We start from the raw sequence: 19769 nt of genomic DNA on the forward strand, positions 1-19769 counted from the left end.
ACCGGCAGGCGAGCTTTCCCATGGGGGCCTTGCTGTCCCTGTCGCCATCCCCAGAACACTGAGGACTGGGGAGACAGTGTGCACAGAACATGGTCTGGTGCTTTCAGTACAGACTTCCTTTTCTAAGCCCAAGTAAAGAAAAGAATATACTGTTCCCTCCTCAGGGGAGCGAAATTGTGTGTGGTTAAAACCCAGCGGAAGGCGAAGCAAGCTGAGACTCTAACCCAGGACTACATCATCACCCGTAAGTACTGCCCACACGGCCTCTTCGTCGTACAGCCCTCTCCTGCACTGGTGTGGTATTGGTCGCAGGGCTTCAGAGACAGGAAAGGCCCCCAGGGTCGGGCCTATGTTACAAAATACCCAATTTGTGTGGACGGGGTGGAGAGGCGTGCAACAGCTCACCCCCGTAGCTTCTGTGACTCATCACAGAGGCAGAGTGGTTTCATGTCACTTTCAACCCAAAACGGAAAAGCCTGTGTGAGCCTAATGCATTACTCCATCGCAGCCTTTTAAAGAATAACAATCTGTTCTAAGAATAAACAAGAAAGAGTGTGGGTCTTGGAATCAGGGCAGCTGGATGTGTCCCGTCCGGTTACTGGCTGGCAGTGTGAGGCTGGACAACTGAACTTATTAGCAGGAGAGGGAGGACACTATGGGGAGTGTCCCTCCATTTCCCTCTGGAATCCTGTGACCAGGGCCTAGACTGACTTCGAGACTCTTTGATATAAAATGTACTACGTGGGGAATGATCAGAAGTCTTACCAGGAGACAGCGGCTTCTCCGGGTTCGACACAGAACTTTGTCCATCTGGCAGGTTCCTGTCCCCCTGAGGCTCAGTCTCAGGTAGTGGCTAGGAAGGAAGTCTGGGATGCTCTAGTCCTCAGCAGATGCCCCTGTGGACTCTCTCAGTGTCTCGGCCCAAAGCCCAGGGGGCGCTGTGCTGCTGGGTTTTCTCCCTGGGGCTGGGTCTCCTGTGAGACCGACTCCCTTGGAACGTAGGGTCGGTCAGGGGATCCCATGACACTTTCTGCAAGAGGAGAAGTGTTAAAGTCGGTGTCATAGCCCGTCTGGCTCATGTAATTACATGCGGCCTACTTACATTCCTCCAGTCGTTTGAAGTGAAAAGTTATTTTTCCCCCTCCTAAAAATACCGTTGTGTCGTGTTGCCCGACACAGGGACGGGTGGCTCTGTTCGAGCTCCCCTGACTCAAGGCGGGCCCGTTTCCCCGGTGCGAGGTGCAGTCCTGGCCCAGGCCAGCCGGTGGGGTGCAGGGCGGGGGTGCTGGAAGCGTGTTGGAGGGGTGCAGGTATTTCTGCCATACCTAGTGTAAGCTCCTTTTAGATCCCTGTGACCCCTCCACCTGCCTCTCGGTGCTCTGGAAAAAAGGCCTTCCCTTTTAAAGGAGGTTTTAATCTGCACGCAAGCATCCAAAGAAATTGTTCAGGTGCTTTTTTGGGTCAAAAAGGAGATATTTAATCCCTCCCCAGCCCCCTGTGATCTGCTCCCTCTCCCCCAGAATGTCAGTTTTCCTTGTAAACTCATACACACTCGTTTACATCCTGCAATGTAGTTGTCACACTGAGCAAACAGCCATGACCGGACAAATACTGCTCTGGTTTTACTGTTTTGTTTTGTGCCCCACGTAGAAGCAGGAACAAGTCCCCATCAAGGGACCAGCCTGTGCCTTCATCCCCATGCCTTCAGGGCAACCTTTATCCCAGTTTCACTGGGACAAGTGCTCCTGCCTTCCGGTGGCTGGGCCCTGAGGGGTGGTCACATTTCAGAGACGTGTGAAGTGGTTCCAGTGCTTGCCAGGCATCCGAGGGAGCCTGGGGCCGATGGGCACGTTTCGGTCTGTAAGGAGAGAGAAGAGGGGGTCCCACAAGTGTTTCTTCTCAAAACCATGGAAATCAGGTTTCACTGCCACCTGGGGTTTGGGTTTGGGAAACGGGGGCCTCACCAGCGTTTCCATGACCGTGAGGACGGTGTTTCCTGTGTGGCACAGGTTGCCAGGAGGGCGAACAATGAGTCTGGTCCCAAGCCGAACTGGCTACTTGGTTGCAGTAAGACGGTCTGTTACGACCAGACTGTTGCGATCAGACTGCATGCACCTTTTAGTCAGTCACGCCTTGGCTGTGTTTTGGGTGGGTTTTTATGCAGTGGAATTTTTCAACCGTGCCTTCCCGCAGCTCACGCCCTACCCATGTTCCGCGAGCCCCGCCAGCGCAGCACCAGGAAGCAGCTGGAGAAGGACAGACTGGACCCCGTGAAGTCTCACAAGCCCGAGCCCCCTGTGGCAGGCCCAGGTGACTGCGACCTGGCTGGTGACATGCAAAGGGGGGTGGGGGCAGGGCGGGGTAATTCACATAGAGTTGGGACAGTCTTTGGGGCCTGGATGCTTCTTTGTCTTTGGAGAGATTTTACTAAATAGGTGTTTTCAGACATTTCCTTTTAAGCATCAAAAGTTCTGGCTGAAATACATGAGGCAGAATGCACTGCATGCAGCTGGTGAAATGGAGCCGCCGCGCTGTGGTGGAGAGGAAGCCTGCAGGCCCGTCTGCTCGGCCTGTCCAACCTGGGCCCTATAGGTCACCTGTAGGTGACCTCAGGGGAACCCTGGGGTCCCTGGGAACCACCGTTCAAATCGCTGCTCTCAGTGCCGGCTCAGCGTGCCACACGGGCGCTTCGAGCAGAATCCAGGCGGGGTTGGATTCCACACAAGGCCTAAAATGGCCACCATTTAGTTCTGTGTCCTGAAGTGGAGCTGCCCATTTTCCCAGAAGAGGAATAGAAGTCATTAGAATTTTGAACCAAGTCGGCACCAGAAGATAGCCATCAGCACTGGCAATACTACAGCGAGTACCTGTCCCAGAATATCACTTCCTCTTAACACCTGTGCAGTTTCCTCCTGTCCTGGGCTCCCAGACCTATAGCTTCGGCCTTGCTCATGCACCCGAACCCGAGTTAGGGACCTGCAGCTCATCTGTGTGGCCTGCCTCTTCAGCTTCCTAACCATGCCACACATCGACCCATTTTTCAGACAATTTTCTCTGCCACCATCCTAGTCAAATTCCCTGAAATAATACTCTGGCCTGGATTATTGAAAAACCCTTCCAACTGGGCAGCTTATTGCAAGTCACGCTGTCCCCGCCTCGCCTGCACGCACCTCACACACAGCTGCTGTTCCCAACTCCTCCAGCATTCCCGTGGCCGCTGCCCCCGCATCCTCATGAGGCTCTGTCCGAGTGTATTTTCAGAGATTCGGAGTTCTCTGCAGTCTGACTCTGACACCTTGGAGCTCTCCACCTGCCTTCTCTCCTCCTCTGGCCTCCTGGTGTGAGCACTGGTTCGCTCGGGCCCCCAACGCCCATTGAATTTTCCTTTCTCTATTTTTGTGCTTAAACCGTTCTGCTCATTGAAAATAACCTCCTCATCCTCTGAGCTTCCCAGCTTGGATTCACCTTTTCCCAAGATCCCTCAGCCACCGCAGCCTGGAGATCTCTCTCCTGTTACAATGACTGGCCATACAAATTCTTTGGCAACTAATTATTTCTGGCCTTATTTAGTTAGTCTCTTCATAGCATAACTTAGAAAATTAATCTTTTAGTGTTATTTGGCTTTTTATATGCCTTTTAAAAAAACCTTCCTGAAAAGCCATACATCTTTGAACGCCGGGTATGGTGGGGGATAAAGCCCTGCTCTTGCAAAGCCATTTGTTTTCTCTCCAACAAGGTGCTCAGAAGATGGTGAGCCCTAAGATGTGTTTGCGTAAAATTAAACCAGCATCTGACAAATATTGGTTATTTTGATTAGTTGAATTTCAAATGATCAGGTCAGAACCGAGGAATTTTTTAAAGGCGTATACATAGCAAACACCTCGTAATTCTTCCTACGTTGGTGTCATTATGTAAATTAAACAGCAAAGATATGACAAAAATGTCTCTTTTAATTTAAAAATGTTACTGGGAAGTTGGGGTTTAGTGATTTCCTGCTTTGGTGGTGATTACCATAAATGAAAGCCGAAAGGACAATACTCAAGTACTCTTGAAATTTGTGTGCACCAAGACAAGTCTGAAGAAGCCCTGGCGCGCTCCAGGTCTTGTAGGGAATAACAGAAACCAGGCAGACCTGCGGCTCTGACCCACTCTGTCTTCCCGTTAACGGGCTGCCTCGGAAAGCAGCCCCAAGGGATGCACGGAGTGTACGCGGGCCGTGTTCCATCGTCACACCCGTTAATTTCCGACTTGGGTTCTTCCCTCCGAAACAGGTCGCGGCGGCCGCGTGGGGACCCATGGGGGCACCCTGTCGTCCTACATTGTGAAGAACATCGCTTTGGATAAGACCGATGACAGCAACCCCCGGGAGGCCATTCTGCGCCATGCCAAAGCCGCGGAGGACAACCCGTATTGGGTTTCCCCAGCTTACTCCAAGTAAGGACATCGCCTTTCACATAGAAAAGTTTCAGGTTTAGTGAACTGGGAGGGACGTAACAATGTTCTTGGAGGTTGTAACTTCTCCATTTCTGTTTATTCCTGAGCATGAAAAATAGGCCAGGTACCCATACTCCCGAAACCTACGCATGTGTTCGGAATCTGGCCGTCTAAAATGGTGAATTTTCAAGCAAGGCCGGTTCCACCAGAGGTACAGCCTAGGGTAAACCCATTAATCAAGCGAAGCCCATTCTACCCATGATAAAAAAAAAAGTCTGTGCCTGTCCGCGTTACCTCATTAGAGGAGGGCTAAAAGCGGACGAAGGGGCGGGGCTTGTAGGAGTGTTTCCAAACTGACTGTTACCGGGGAGCCCTACGGTTACCCTGGAGCCGTCCGGTTACCCTGGAGCCGTCCGTGCGCGCACCCGCGCGCAGGGCCAGAGCAGGGCCTGCTCCTGGGAGGCCCGGAAGGGGAGCCACGTGGGTGAACGCGCAGCGGTTCTGCGAGCCCCGGAACCAGTGGCATTTGTACCAGAGAAAGGCATCATTGTAGAATTCTGGGCTCTTTAGTTTTTTATTGAAAAGTAATTCTAGACTTACAGAAAAGGTGCAGAAACAGTACAGAGAATTCATGCACACTCTTCACCCAGTTTCCCCTGGTGTGAACACCTTCCATAACCATAGTCCAGTTAATTAGCTACAGTACAAAATTAACATTGGTGCAGTACTGTTAATATAAGCTACAGACTATACTTGATTTTCCTCAGTTTTTCCACTAACATCCTTTTTCGATTCTAGGATCCTGTCAAGGATCTGAAGTTGCATTTACTTGTTACCTCTTGGTCTCCTCCAGCCACCACGGTTCCTCAGTCTGTCTCGTCCTTCCTGACCTTGGCACTTCCAGTGAACCCTGCCATGTTATTTTGTGCACTTTCTCTCAGTGTGGCAGAAATAACACAGGGTGAAGTATCCTTCTCACCGAGTCACACCAAGGGCTCCGTGTCACTGTGTCTGGTGACGGGTGGTGCTAACTTTGGATTAGGTAGTGTGCCTGCCACAGTTCTCCACGGCGAAGCTACTGTCATTACATTCTGAGTTAGTACATTTCTGGGGGTGTTGCTTTAAGACGATGCAAGTCCTGTCTCGCCTTAAACTTCACTCTCTGCTTTGACCCTCCCTGGGCGTGTTTGCCTGCAGCAGTTAGTTCCGTGGTGCTCGCCTAACGGTGGCTTTCCACTTCCCTCCTCCCTCCAGCACCTATTGATCAGAATTCTACTGACAGGAAGAATTGTCCTTGCCACATTCCTTCACTTTTTCAAGTTTTTTTTTTTTTTTTTTGTATCAGTGTGGACTTTAAGGTCCTTTGGGTTAAAATCCAGTTCTATCATTATTAAGTTGGGCGCTCAGATCGGCCTGGCTTCGGCCAATAGAATCTCCTTCAGAACGGCTCCTGTCTTCCCACATCAAGCCCCTCTATTTTTTTGAGCACTTCCGTACTTTCTGGCACCGCAAGATGTTCCAGACTCATCTTTGTTCTCCTCACCCCAGTCGTAGAACCAACCACTTCTCCGCCGACCTCTGGTTCCTCTGGTTGCAGAATGATGTTTAGGAACCAGTGGTTGGTGCTAGTTGGGCCGATTACCTCCGCAGTGTCCTTGCTTCCAGGTCCTCTCAGCTGGCAAAACTTGGGAGTACACGTATGCACGCTAACCTGTGCATGCACACACATCTCTGTTTCTGTGCATGGCTATCTGTATTTGCTTTGTGTTTTAAAACCATGAGTGTGCACTGATGCCTGACTTCAGTTCTGTAGCCCAGGGTTCGTTTACCCTGTCCCCCTTTCCTCATCGGTAACTTCTTCTTCTGATAGTGAGAAACCCAGATATCATGACCTATAATATATTATTTGCTCAGAACAGTATATTGCAGTTTCAGAATTGCTAGCCCTGAGTGAGAAGCACTTTCCTAACTCGATCACAGCCTTCGTGTGCTATGTGTTCTGTCATTTCTAGCCAGTGAAGATGCTGTTTTCCAAAATCACTTAGTTTTGATCTTTTCTTCTCCCCTCTGTCCATGTGCTTATGTTATTCAGTTGAAGTGCAGTTAGGCTCACTTGTCAGTGTTCTCATCCCCTTGTCGGGCTTCCCCGTGTTCTGTTATTTGGGGTGATTATAGGACACATAGTATTACTGTGATGCTAGCAGTCAGAGCTCTGAGAGACACACTCACTCCTCGTTCATCCTGCTCCCCTGCTCCAACACCCCACCCCCCATTTCAGTTCTTTTCCCATTCACCCCTGTAGGTAAACACTTTCTTTAGTTTTTGGCTAAACTTTCTTTTTTTTAATTTAATTTATTTATCTTTAGAGGAGAAGGAAAAGAGAGAGGGAGACAACTATCAATGTATGGTTGCCTCTCATGGGTCCCCTGCTGGGAACTGGCCTGCAACCCAGGCATGTGCCCTGACTGGGAATCGAACTGCGATCCTCTGGTTCACAGGCCCGTGCTCAATCCACTGAGCTACACCAGCCAGGGCTGGCTTAACTTTCTTATATTTCTTTTGCACAAATGAGCAGATATGAATTTTTTTATATTCCCTTTTTTCTTGCATGAGGGGTAGCAGGGTATAAATACTCTTTTAGGCTTTGTGTTCTATTTACTTAGCAGTATGACCTGTAAATCTCCCTGTATCGGTTCATAGAGTTCACTCTAACGCTTTGTTGTAGCTGCATAGTGCTCCATTGCATGGATGTGCCGTAGTTTATCCAGCCACTCTCCTATGTATACGCATCCAAGTTATCCCCAGTGTTGTGCAGTTACTAACAATGCCTCAGTGAGTAAATTTGTGCATTTATATTTTTATATAATTGGAAGAATATTCAGTTTTTTAAATGTATTTATATATTGCTAAGGCTTTCTTATCAATTATAAGAAAGCTGGATCCTGATTACTTTTTAGAACATTAATATTCTGGGAATACATCCCTTATGAACCAACTCAACTTGCATGTTACACTGATATCATTCTGCTGTCTACTAATTCTGATGAGCCACTTTGCATAAAAGAAAAACACATCATCTCAGCTTGGGTTCCTTAGACACAGACCCCGAGATAAAAGATTCTTACAAAGGTGATTTCTTCGCAAGCGTTCCCAGAAAAACTGACGGGGGAGTGGAGAAGGGTAAGGTAGCAGCGCCCGTTCACAGTCGGCATGCCCCAGACAGTGCGGATGCAGCATCTCTGAACGAGCCCCAGACAGTCTTCCGGCAGCTGAGAGGGCCACATGCAGGCCGGCCAGCTGAGGAGTGTGCATCCAGCCTTCATGTGTGTGGAATTCATGTGCACAGAAGCTATATTACTGCCTCACGGGCAGTCATTTAAGCTTATAGATTAGGCCTCTGTTGGCATTTCTGTTTTTAATGGAGTAGTTATTTTCTGTTATTAGAAATTTTTCATATTAAAAAAAAATCTATTTTAGAAACATACCAAAAAATTAGCTGAGGAAAGAAGTGTAAGCAGAGCCGTGATTTAAAATTCACTAAACATAGTGAGCATCATTTTGATAGCAAACTGCTCCTAATAGATGTGTATGTGATTACATACCAAGTGAATCACTGAGGTGTCTCCACAGATACTGAAATAATACTGCCTGCTGGCTATTGATTGATATTAGTAATATGTAATTCAGACGAAGACAGTGTCAGAGATCTAACTTACTACTACAGAACATGAGACACTGAGACAGAACTTTTAGGACCTGCTGGAGAGTGAGTCATTGGCAGAGCCCAGGCCAGGAAGCTGGGCTTAGAATTTCCAGGTTATTGTTCTAATTTCTAACAACTTAACTATTTTGACAAAGGATCAGGCTTCAATAGATTATGTAATTTTTATTTAATTCATTTCAAGTAATACACAGTGGGAAAAAATCCATCAGTGCGAAAGGGTGGACAATGGAAATTCGAAAGCTCCCCTTTTACTTTAACTCCCAGTTTCTTCGTTCTGCCCCTTAGATGTACCGCCCTGCCCCCACTGGCAGATTCTTGTGTTTCCTCTGGGGGGGAAATCCGTGTAGAAAAATAAGCAGGTACATGCTGAGACAACATCCATTGTTTAAAAACACAGTATATGGCATGTTTTACAAGCTGGTTTGTGTTGTTTGTTTTTTTTACTTAGGACATTGGACCAGATCCAACCATACATATCGGGCTCATCCTTTTTACTTTCTTGGTATTTTCCATTGTTGGACATACTTTTCTAAGACCATCCTCCATTGAAAGACATTTGCATTGTTTTCAGTCTTTTGCTTTCATAGACAGTACTGCACTTAATGTCCTTGGACATATGTACTTGCCCATGCATGCAAAACTTTAGAAATAAAGTTGCCAAGTCAAAGGGTGTTTGTGTTTTAAATTCATGTAGATAGTGTCCAATTTTTCTCCAAAGAGACTTTTTAGCCCACTTACCCAGTGCACCACTGCCTCCTTCCCTCACCCTTACGAAGAGGGTATTCTTTTTTACCTTTGCCAACCTCATAGATGAAAACTTGTATTCTATTGTAGTTAACTTACATTTCTGCAATTTAAAGCATTTTTTCATGTACTAAGATCCTCTTTTTCTTGTGAACTTCAAGTCATGTCTTTTGTCCATTCGTCTGTTGGTTGATTGGTTTTGTTTTTATTGATTTGTAAGAGTTCTTTATAGTAAGGACCTTGCACATCATATACTGAAAATACTTCTTAGTCATTTTTATTTTACTTTGTGTATGGCATTTTCCCATGTGAAAAAAATGTATTTTAATGTAGCCAGTTTTAGAAATTTTTTCTCTCGGGTTGTATTTTAGGTAGGAAGACCTCCACTATCTAAAATTATTGTTTTTATTTTATTTTTTACCTTTTAACCCTCTTTAGCCCCTTCTCCCTCTTCCCACCCACCCTACTCTCTAACCACCAATCTGTTCTGTCTCGGAGCTTGGTTATTTATTTGGGGGAGGGTTCCACATATAGGAGATATCATACAGTATTTGTCTTTCTCTGGTTTATTTCACTTCACAAGATTATGTAAATCCCCCATCTTTCTGTTTAATGCCCTTTTAAGAGCTAAGTCTTCGCTTCACCTGGACTTATTTCAGTGATGTAGGTATCTTCGTGTGCTATCGCCAGTGCAATAAACTACCGCAGACTTGGTGGCTTAAAGGGCAAAACTTGATGATCTCACTGTCTGGAAGCCAGGAGTCCGGCGTTAAGGTGTCGGCCCGTGCCGCACCCCACACGGAAGCTCTGCGGGAAAGTTGGCGCAGTGCCCCTTGCAGTCCTGGAGGTTTCCCGCGCCCTGGCTGGTAGCCACATCACTCCAGGCCCTGCTCAGTCGTGGCATGGCCTTCTCCTTGCGTGAGCCTCCTCCTCTCTTTGCGGCATACCTGTGATGTCACTGGGGTCTGCCCGAGATGATCCAGGATCATTTCCTCAGTTTAAGATCCTTAGTCACACCTGCAAAGACCATGTTCCAAGTCAGGTAACGGTCACAGATTTCAGGGACTGAAGGCAGACATTGCAGGGAAGGGGTCTTCCCAGCGTTCCACGATAGGGCTCACTTTCATTTTCCTAGTTGGTTTGCCAGGTGTTGCAACAATTTTTCATTGAGCTGGCTTAATTTTACTCATTGAATTGAAATGATTTCTTTATTAGACACATTGGACTTTCATAGTAATTTGAGCTAATTTCTGGGCCCTCTGTTCTGTTGGTCTGTTTAAGTATCAGGTCCAAGTAGTTTTCATTATTGTAGAGCTGCCTCTTGTCATTATTCTTTTCATCAGAATTTTTCTATAAATTCTGGCAGGTTTCCATGACTATACTCTTCATTATACAGGGTGGGGGACAAAATACCAGATTTATTTATACAAAATTGTGTATTTATTCTTGCATGTGGAAACTTCAGTCACCTTCAAAGTGCTCTCGGTTTGATGCAGTACACCTGTTGAGATGTTTTCCCACTGCTCAAAACAGTTTTGCACTCGTCGATTCTGATGCCTTTTGGTGCTTCCACCATTTTTTGCTTCACCTCTTCCACATCATCATGTCATCTTTTTGGTCGAAAACTGCTGAACACTCAGTGTGGTGTGGCAGCTTTCCTTCTGCTGAATGTATAACTCCTTTGTGTATGGGAATGCCTGGTGGAGATCTATCTATCTGTATCTACATATCTCTCGATATGTATCTATTTATTTAATATATAAGTGTTTCATATCCAGCCTATTTACTATGTTTTCTTGTTGTATTAAATAATTCCTTACTTCATCTTCTTGGGGTTTCTAGGCTGAAAATTATATCATATCCAAGTAATGAGAAACTTACCTCCTCCTTTCGACCTGCCGTTTCTTTCCCTTGTCTGACCGCATTGACGGGGATGGCCAAGACACTGTTAGATGACATGAGTGGTAGCACCCACCCTCGCCTCACCTGGACTTTAACAGGAGTGACTCTGTTAGGTTAAAACACGTAATTGCCCTTTTTGTAGGTGGAAAAAAGTTAAATAGCAATTTTGTATTACTCAATTTAGTGGTATTTCCCCATAAAGTGTGATAACTTTTGAAAATAGAAAATTAAGGAAGAGCCCATGATTTTATTTATTTATCTGTCTATGTATTTATGTATTTATTTACTCATTCACTCTGTAAAGATCTATTGAGCACCTATTCGATGTCAGATACTATTCCAGGTTACAGGATTACAGCAGTGTTTGAAGAGCTTATATTCCTGTAGACAGAGAGATAGTGAATAACTCTGTAAATGTTAGATGGCAGCCAGTATGAAGAAGAAAACTAAAATAGGGACAGGGGATATAGAGTCGCCAGGGAGAGAAAGGGTGCCCTTTTTAGATAGGGTGGTCAGGTAGAACCTCTGCCGAAGAGTCATCTTTGACGGGAGGCAGTGGGGGTGGGAGCCATGCAGCTATCCCGGGGGAGGGCGTCCCACGCCGAGAAAGCACCATGGGGAGACCAGAGAGAGGCATGTTCACCCAAAGTCAGGGCTGAATTTCACTGAATTCCTTCGTCGTCTCCTTTGGAAATGATCATATGATTTTTCTACTCCAATCAATGAATATGATGAATTATATTATGTCAAATCATCCTCGCATCTGTGTATGACCCTCCCAAGGTTATGGCGCTTGAACTGTTTTGCATACCACTAAATCTGCTTCGTAGGGCTTGGTAGAACTCCCCTATGACACTGTCCACACCTGGTGCTTCTGTGGAGGGGAGGGTGAGTAGTAATCTCGTCATTTCTCTTTCTTTTCTGTCCCCTCATGGTGAGTAGTCTGTTTGGACTTTCTGTCTCTCTGACTCTGCTTGGTAATTAATGTTTTCTTAGAAAATCATTCATCTAGATTGTCAGCTTTCCTTCAACAGAATTAGTTGAAGAGGACATTGTTTTTGTTCATCGTTGACCATTACCTAACAGTATCGTCCTGCACTGCCGGTGACTTAGTTGTATTTACAGTTAAATAATATGCTAGTTAATAGTTGCTCTGCAGAGTCGGTTGGGCTGGTATTGGCCTGTCCTCACCTCACAAGTGAGGACTCTGAAGCTTAGAGACTGCGGTTTAGCATGAATCGCAAGTAGAACTAGACCCCGTTTCTTCTGATCCGTGATCTGCTGAGCTTTCCAGAGGACTGTGCTGGTTCCTCACACACACCTCTCTGCCGCTGCCTTTCTCTCCCTTCCCTTTCCTCCCACCCAACTTTGTCACCTTACATTTATTGCATAAGTTCATGGCACGGTCTGTCTGTGGCATGTGATTTGTTAGCCAGAACTGCAGGGCAGTTTCTCCTGCGCTCACCTGCTAGGGTGTACGGTTTACTGCCAAGTGCAAAGTGTTTGAAGGGAAGCTAATATTTAAAAGGATCCTTTCAAAAAGGTCACTGTAATTGAGAATGTGTGTCTGGTTGTTTTTCTTCACCGCAATTGACTTCTGTCAGTGATGAAATGAAGATTTACTGCATCGTACTTTATCACAGAAAAGCACAGTTAGACCTTACACAAACCTCCCTGCTTGCGCATGACACGCGCTCACCTTTATTCTCCAGTGACAATGACAAAGAGTCTTTGAGCACTTCCCATGTATTGATTGGGTGTGTCGGCTTCATTTCTGGCACTGGCCATGTAATAGGCGTGACAGCTTTAAGACACAGCGGGATCATGGAGGACTGTTGTTCAGTCGCACACGGGTGGATTCGATTACAGTTTCTCGTGAAAAGATGTTGCTGGAGGGAGGGGAGAGGAGCTGGCTGGGGAGGGGGAAGGACAGAGACCCTGAATGCTCTTAGCTTACACACCAGACAGGGACAGATGTGTGTGGGAGCCTGGACCCCAGCCAGGGCCTGACGGCCTGACAGCTCTCTCAGCCGCGGTCACTGCTCTGGCCAGACGAGCTGCCGCCGCTGCTGGTTCAGCCCGTGTAACTTTCAGTGGGCCTGTTCCGCCTGGTACGGGAGTCGGGGATCCGTGTGTGTTAACGGATGCGTTTAAAGCCACGTCGAGGTAGTAGGCAGTACTGAACGGAGTCCCTCTGTGAGTGAGTAAAGGTATTTGTGTCAGCAAGACGTAAACCCACGGGGAAAATGTACCTTTCTTCCTGAGTTGTGTTTAGGTGGCTGATCATCGCCAACCACCACGTTCCTACGTGAAAGCCAGCTCTCTGCCCCAGTGGCTTTGTGGGCTGTCCGTGTCGGAGGTGAGGGTGGAAGTGCAGAGGTTGAAAGTGCCGATTTCTAGGTCCCGCCCCAGACGGACTCAGTGTGTCTGCGGCCTTGGCATTGGGAATTCGCATTTTAAGAAGTCTCCCCAGGTGATCATTTTACACACTGAAGTTTGGTAATAATACAGAAGTAATTATCTGAAATAGACCACAAGTGATTTGACCCTAAGAATGTTCAAAAGTTTATCATAGATTATTTTGATTATAGAGATTCAGACTGAAGACAGATTACATAATAAAAGTATTTCCCTCAGGATTTAAAAAATAGCAAGTGGCTATGTAATATTTAATATACAAATAACTTTATTGAATATGTTCTAAACACAGCATTTTCAAGGAAAATTGATTATGTGGAGTAAGGAGCATCTAATAGCCAAAGCAAGGTATATAATAATAATGCCATTTTCATATACTTACACCTTGCCAAGCTTGTTTAAAAGTGTTATGTTGTTCATTTAATCCTCCCAGCAGTCCTGTGAGGTAAGTGATATTATTGTCCCCATCACTGATGAGGAAATTGAGGCTTTTAACTTGACCAGAGGTACATAGGTTGCGGGTGGCAGAGTTGGAATCTGAACACAGTCGTCAGGCTTCAGAGTCGGACTTCCTCCTCTGACCACTACGGCGTACTGCGTCTTGTCGCCGAGCAGCCACCGTCCTCACCGGGAAAGCCGAGTGACAGTGAGGCTGAAGAGACCCTTGAGTGAGCCGTGAGGGCCTGGGGGCCACGGTCCTGGGCTTCAGCTGCAGCTCTGAGGCCCGTGCCTTCACCGAGACCACTCCACCCCCTCCCCCCCGTGAAGCACGAGAGGGGGGCTGCAGCCGTACTGCTCAGCTTTCATGTGCATTTTGGGGGGTCATTGTGGCACCCACAGTACACAAGTTACATTTTATAAATGTGAACTCAGAGAGGGCAGTGCCTGGTAGTGCCTGGGCCGTCTCAGGTCTGTGTGCTCTTGAAAGACTTAATCATTCATGGGGGTAGGGTGGATGGGCCGAGGGTGGGTACAAGGGAGATGAAGACAACTGTACTTGAATAACAATTAGAAAAAGAAAAGATTTAACCATTGCCACCTGCTTACCCACTTGGTGATAAGGCGGCTGGTGAACGGCGATTGTAGAGGGCTCTCCTGTTTCCCTTCGCTCTTCGCTCTGTTCCCAGCATGAGGGGTTCACGCAGGCCCATCTCTGCCCTCGCCCTGCCCCTGCCCTCTCACGCCCACCCATGTGTTGGTGTGCCTGTTAGTGAGTCTGAGGTGTGTTCGTCTATGTTCCAAAATATTATTGTCGGTTTCCTGCAGAAAATAGACCTTCCTTCATCAGAAACATCTTGTTACCTCTCATCTCCTTATGTGGCTCTAATATATTGTTTAAAAAATTATCTTTGATTAGCTTTTCACCAGAAAGAAGGGACCGTTTCAAGTGGAATCTTTTGGTCAAACTCTTTATTTAGTCTTAATAATTCTGCAATTGTGATGACTGGGTCAGAGTTCATTGGGATTGTCTTCATTCTGCCAGGGCTAACAAGTGTGTCAGATTGTCCAGTCATGGCTATAATTGGCCTTGGCTTTGAGGTTCTCCTTCATAATAAACAGCGGGCCTTGCGCCAGAAAAGCTTGTGGTTTACACTCACATACTGATGACTAACTATTTATTACAAGTGGTTTCCCCTCATGCTCATTCCCCTGGAGCTCACTTTATGCTTTCTGAATGAATCATGTGAGAAGAACATCCTTAATTACAAAGAATGTGACCTTGGACCTTTCATTGCAGCTGAAAACCTTTTGAGACCTCCGCCTGGCCGAGTGCTGCAGGCTGAGCGTGGAGGCCTGGGTAGAGCAGCAGAGAGAAGGGGCAGTCCTGCGCGCCCGTGGATCTCCTGTACCAATGGTGCACCCCCAAGTGCCCTTTGAGACGGTTGCAGGGGAAATCTGCTTTCATTACTGACTGTTGCACACGAAATTCCGTGGGCTGGAAACACTGAGGGTGGGACTCCGTTGCTGTGGGGCATCTGTCTCTTGTCTGTAGCCACAGTTTCTGGCAAAGACTCTCTGTGTACAAACAACTTGGAGAATCCAGTTTTAGTGATGTTCCAAGGGGAAGTTAGTGAGCACAATGTATCAGATAATCATAATTTATAAATCTGAGGAAGATATTTGCTTAAGCTTTTATATTTGCATCATGAAATAATATTAGTAAATAGCTAATACTGATAGAGTTTACTGAGGTTAACCCGAAATAAAAAACGCTTCAGCCCTCCTCTGATTGGCTTATTGAGTGGTTAGCATCTAGAACTGTGTTGAGATCTCATCTGCTCTTCTTTTCTCGGTAACTTGACAATAAGCAAGTAGATGCATATTGTCAAGTGAAAAACATTTTCTACTCACCGAGTGAGTTAATCAGACTGGAAAGCAAGTTTCACATCAGCCTTCTGTTCGTTTTAGTTTCCAGGTAACGTTGAAAATAATGGGTGAGTGAGGGCCGTAAGCCAGTAGTAAAACAAAAGGTCTAGATAAAGCTGGTCTCAATGAGGTGGGTACTCGGCTGGTTCTGTCGGGGCTGCCTTATCCCCATTGACCTGTGGAGGACCCACAATGATTATACTTTTGGCTGAAGGAAGTGTTCTCTTCCTTTTCTTTGTCTTCAAGTTGATCCCTTTATAGGCTTTTGTTTTGGGCAACTGAGATAAATCTGCCATGCAGCTGTAAATTTGAGTTAATGGCCGCCTGTCTCTGGAGAAAGAAAATGGCAGCATTCTGGAGAAACTGATTAAATAGAATGGGTGGGCAGTGGAAATGCTGTCTTGAGGTGGTAGGATACATTTCCCCTGTGTTTTCTTCTCATAGGTTATCGTGTTTGCTCTTTGGTTTAGGTCTTTGATCCATGTTGAGTTCATTATTGTATCTGGTAAAGGGTCCAGTTTTTTCTTCGTTTTATGTGGATATGTAATTTTGCCAACACCAGGTATTGAAAGGAGCCTAGTTCTTACTGTAGGAGACCGTTCTGCATGGCGTGGGCCCAGCTCCCACTCAGAGGTGCACAGGACCCACTCCCACTGGCAGGCTCTCCCGTGGGGAATCAGGCCTGCATTGTACCTAGGCTGCTTTGAGTCTTGCTTTTTGCTAAAAACTCCCTCATCTGGATTTATGGCAAACATTTACCTCAAAGTAACTTCCTAAAATCCATGCTAAACCTCCCAAGGATGAGTGAACCAGTTCAACCACTTTTGCCCTTTTCACTTGCAAATGTCCCTCTTCTGTGACCTGATTAGCAGCATCCTCCCTTTTGTTGTCTGTAAAAGGTAACCACCTAAGGCAACCTGTGCATAATAAATGAGGACCATCATGTCATGTGCCCAGAAACCCAATGAAGGCCTGTCATGGCAGAGGCTTGGCTTTCGCTCCCCTTGAGAGAAAAGAAAGCCATGCTGTCCCTTTTCCTCCACCGGACTCGGTAGTCCGTGTGAATGTCTCATTTCATCCATAATGACTCGGACACTGCGGGCTGTGTCTGCATCACTTGCACTAATTTTTATCTGCTTGGCCAACAGAATAAAAGAACAGGTGGGCAACCAGCATTGCTGGGGAAATTTGGACACTGGTTTGTGCCTTGATTTGGGCACTCTGGGGGAGGGGAGCATGGCTACATGAAAGCTGAGTGTCATGATCTGATGACACATACACATAGTGGGACTCTTGCTGACAGTATCGTTATTAGTTCAAAAGTGGAATTTAAAATAAATTCTGTGGAGTTTCACCAAGGAGGACAATTCCACCCTCCAAACCATTTGATGTCCTCTAAGTTAAAATAGCTGGAAAGGAAGTGGAAATTGTGTGGTCTAAACATAGAGAGAGAAGCTCTGGCCGGGTAGCTCAGTTAGTTAGAACATCATCCTAATCCACCAAGGTTGTGGGTTCGATCCCTGGTCAGGCCACATACAAGAATCAGCTAGTGAATGCATAAATAAGTGGAACAACAAATGAATGTTTCTGTTTCGCTCTCTTTCTAAAGCCAATAAATAAAAGCCACAAAAATCTTTAAAAATATATAAATAAATAAAAATAGAAAGTCACCGTGTAAGTGGCGGTGATGAACAAATTTACTCAGTGAATTTTGCTGAGTTCAGTGCTAGAGGAAGAAATAGTATCCCCTTTGAAAAACTAATCTTTTTCTTATCTTGGCTGCTAGGAAATTCAGTGCTAAGTTTTGTGTTCAGTTATATACCCTTTCATTCCTTGGTTCTTGACCTTCTGCTCATTGGGTGGTTTTGTTTTTCCTTCTAAGTTAGCTTTATTCGGTATAATTTACCTACAGTAAAGCACAAAAAGCACTCAGTTCAAGTCTTGACAAATGTATATCTCTGTGTAATCTGCACCCCTGTCAAGATGACAGAATATTTCCATCGCCCTACAGGGTTCTCCCAAGCCCCTTCTGCCCCTGTTAAATCTACGCCCCTCGGTGTTAGCCACCACTCTGCTAAACACACTCTTGGAGTAGGTGGAACAGAAAAGAGTAAATACTTACATGAAAGAATCTTTTTAAGCTCTAGGTTTCCTTCTTTTGATCTGCTATTTGTTTTCTTTTTTTATATCTAAAAAAGCAGGATCACAAGTCCTATTACAACTAAAATTAATGAGCATTTTCAGATCTCTTTAAATACCTTATGAAGCATTGCCAGATGTCTTTAGAAGACCATATTCTTTTTATTCTGCCCTCAGATTAAACATCTAATTCAAAGGATTTTTTAAACCAGACAAATTTATTCCTGGACGGGTTGTCCATGCCGAATTGGCCACCGTCACTGCCGGGAGAGGGCCTGCGGAAGGAGCACCACTTTGCCTGTTAGAGAGCCGGGGCCCTGCTTTCCAGTAACTCAGCAACTCCTGGCCCGTGAACATCACAGCTGCTTTTGGAAGTGCTAGAGCTATGGCTTCTTTGTAGATGCCATAATGCATCTTTGTAGATGCCATGACAACAAGAAGTTTAACCACCTGGATTGTGTATAGGTACTCTCTTGGTCCATGTGTGTGGTCATCAGAGAGACAGGAATTGTGACCAGTTTGTGCCGGAAGAAATGTGGCACCTAGCTTATGGCAGAACAGTATCCGTAGGAACAGGCACAGTTTGTGCCTCTTCCCTGGACAGTAAAGGGACAGCAAGACACAACGTCAGGCTTTAACCCTGTTTTCGCTTGCCAGACAACAGGAGTTATTGTCACTGGTATTATATTTACCATTCTGGAATTATGTCAGTATGATGAGTTGAACTCTAAATGGAGATTTAAGCCAAAATATATCATGTTCAGATATAATGCTTTAATGTTTCCTTATAAGGTGATAGAGCTGTTTAGCATGACCAAAAGGGGCACATTTGACCTTTTTTTGGAATTACTTTCTGTGTGAACAGTGTAAGAAGCAATGTCACTGAACCAGGGGCATTTGCGAAGTGCAGTGAGGCCTCACGCAGACGTGGCCGGGGCTCCAGCAGTGGTACTCAGCCGTGTTTCCGCACGTGCTTGACCTCCCCACTCAGGGTCTACACGTCGGAGGGAATGTTCCTTTGATTGTCTCGTTTCGTTTTTGCTGGCAGTGCTCAAATTACTGTGTATGCTGTCCGCTGTTTTGAACTCATTAGACAAAATAACTGTTAACTCAGTCTCCCATCCGTGAGTTCTGTAATCACATGTATTTGGACGACTTAAGTCTAGGGACAGCCCAGAGAGCTATAAATAAAGAGCGTGTGGATTCTTGCATGGTGACTATAATTTGCCCTCCCAAAGGATTCCGGGTAGCTTGGGTTTGAAGTGAGGGTGGTTGTGGACATGCGAGAAGCCACCGGTTTTGATTCACTTTCGTTTCCCTCAGGGGAAGGATGGCATCCCTAGTCGGCCACAGAGGGAAACCCTTTAAAAGACTCTGGCTCTCGTCTTGAACATCATTACATTTTCATTATTCTTTTCATTGCCAGAAATTTAACGATTGATATTTAATAATCGAAATGTAATTGGTTTCCCAAATGTGCTTTCATGTGATAAAAAGTAGCAAAGTTTAATCTAATAAACACTTGCCAACTGCATTTTTTCTCTTCTAACTTCTTTTTAGGACTCAGCCCAAAACCATGTTTGCACAAGTTGAATCTGATGATGAAGAAGCAAAGAATGAGCCAGAATGGAAAAAACGTAAAATCTGAAGCATCTCATATGAGAGCGGTTTGCATGATGGGGAGGGATATTGGACAGTTGGTTGTTTGTTTGTTTTTTTAAGGAAATGAAAAATACATTTTTATGAACAGATTTTGTCCTTCGCCTTATTGAACTATTCAAAAGATTGGTAGCTACCCTTCCCTAAGATTATGCTTGCATTTTCTTATCTGCAGCTATTAAACTGTATTAGAAGTAAATAAGAAACAGATTCTCCGCCTATTACTGCATCCTTCAGCTATTTGGAGCCTTTACCCGACAGTCGTCAGTCCTGTGCATACTTCCCGGACCTTGGGGAAGGGGCTGTGCATCGCTGTGCGCATCTGTCTCCAGTGATCTCAGAGCAGAGTGTGGAAACAGACATCAAAAGTCTAGCATTTCTG

The 19769-nt window shown here is 45.7% G+C and overlaps 1 protein-coding gene across 2 annotated transcripts in view; it reads left to right on the forward strand.

Moving 5' to 3' along the window:
• Positions 1–19479, forward strand: part of WDR70 (WD repeat domain 70) — a 221689-nt gene extending 202210 nt beyond the window's left edge. For both annotated transcript variants that reach the window (XM_037063201.1, XM_037063200.1), the window contains exons 15-18: positions 165–244; positions 2194–2310; positions 4272–4434; positions 19289–19479. In XM_037063201.1, coding sequence (XP_036919096.1) covers positions 165–244; positions 2194–2310; positions 4272–4434; positions 19289–19376 — 448 coding nt within the window. In that variant the 3' untranslated portion in view covers positions 19377–19479. The remainder of the gene's footprint in view (positions 1–164; positions 245–2193; positions 2311–4271; positions 4435–19288) is intronic.
• Positions 19480–19769: the final 290 nt, after the last annotated feature.

The sequence above is a fragment of the Sturnira hondurensis genome, unplaced genomic scaffold (assembly GCF_014824575.4).
Source record: "Sturnira hondurensis isolate 20B ecotype Veracruz unplaced genomic scaffold, ASM1482457v3 Scaffold0014384, whole genome shotgun sequence".
NCBI lineage: Eukaryota > Metazoa > Chordata > Mammalia > Chiroptera > Phyllostomidae > Sturnira > Sturnira hondurensis.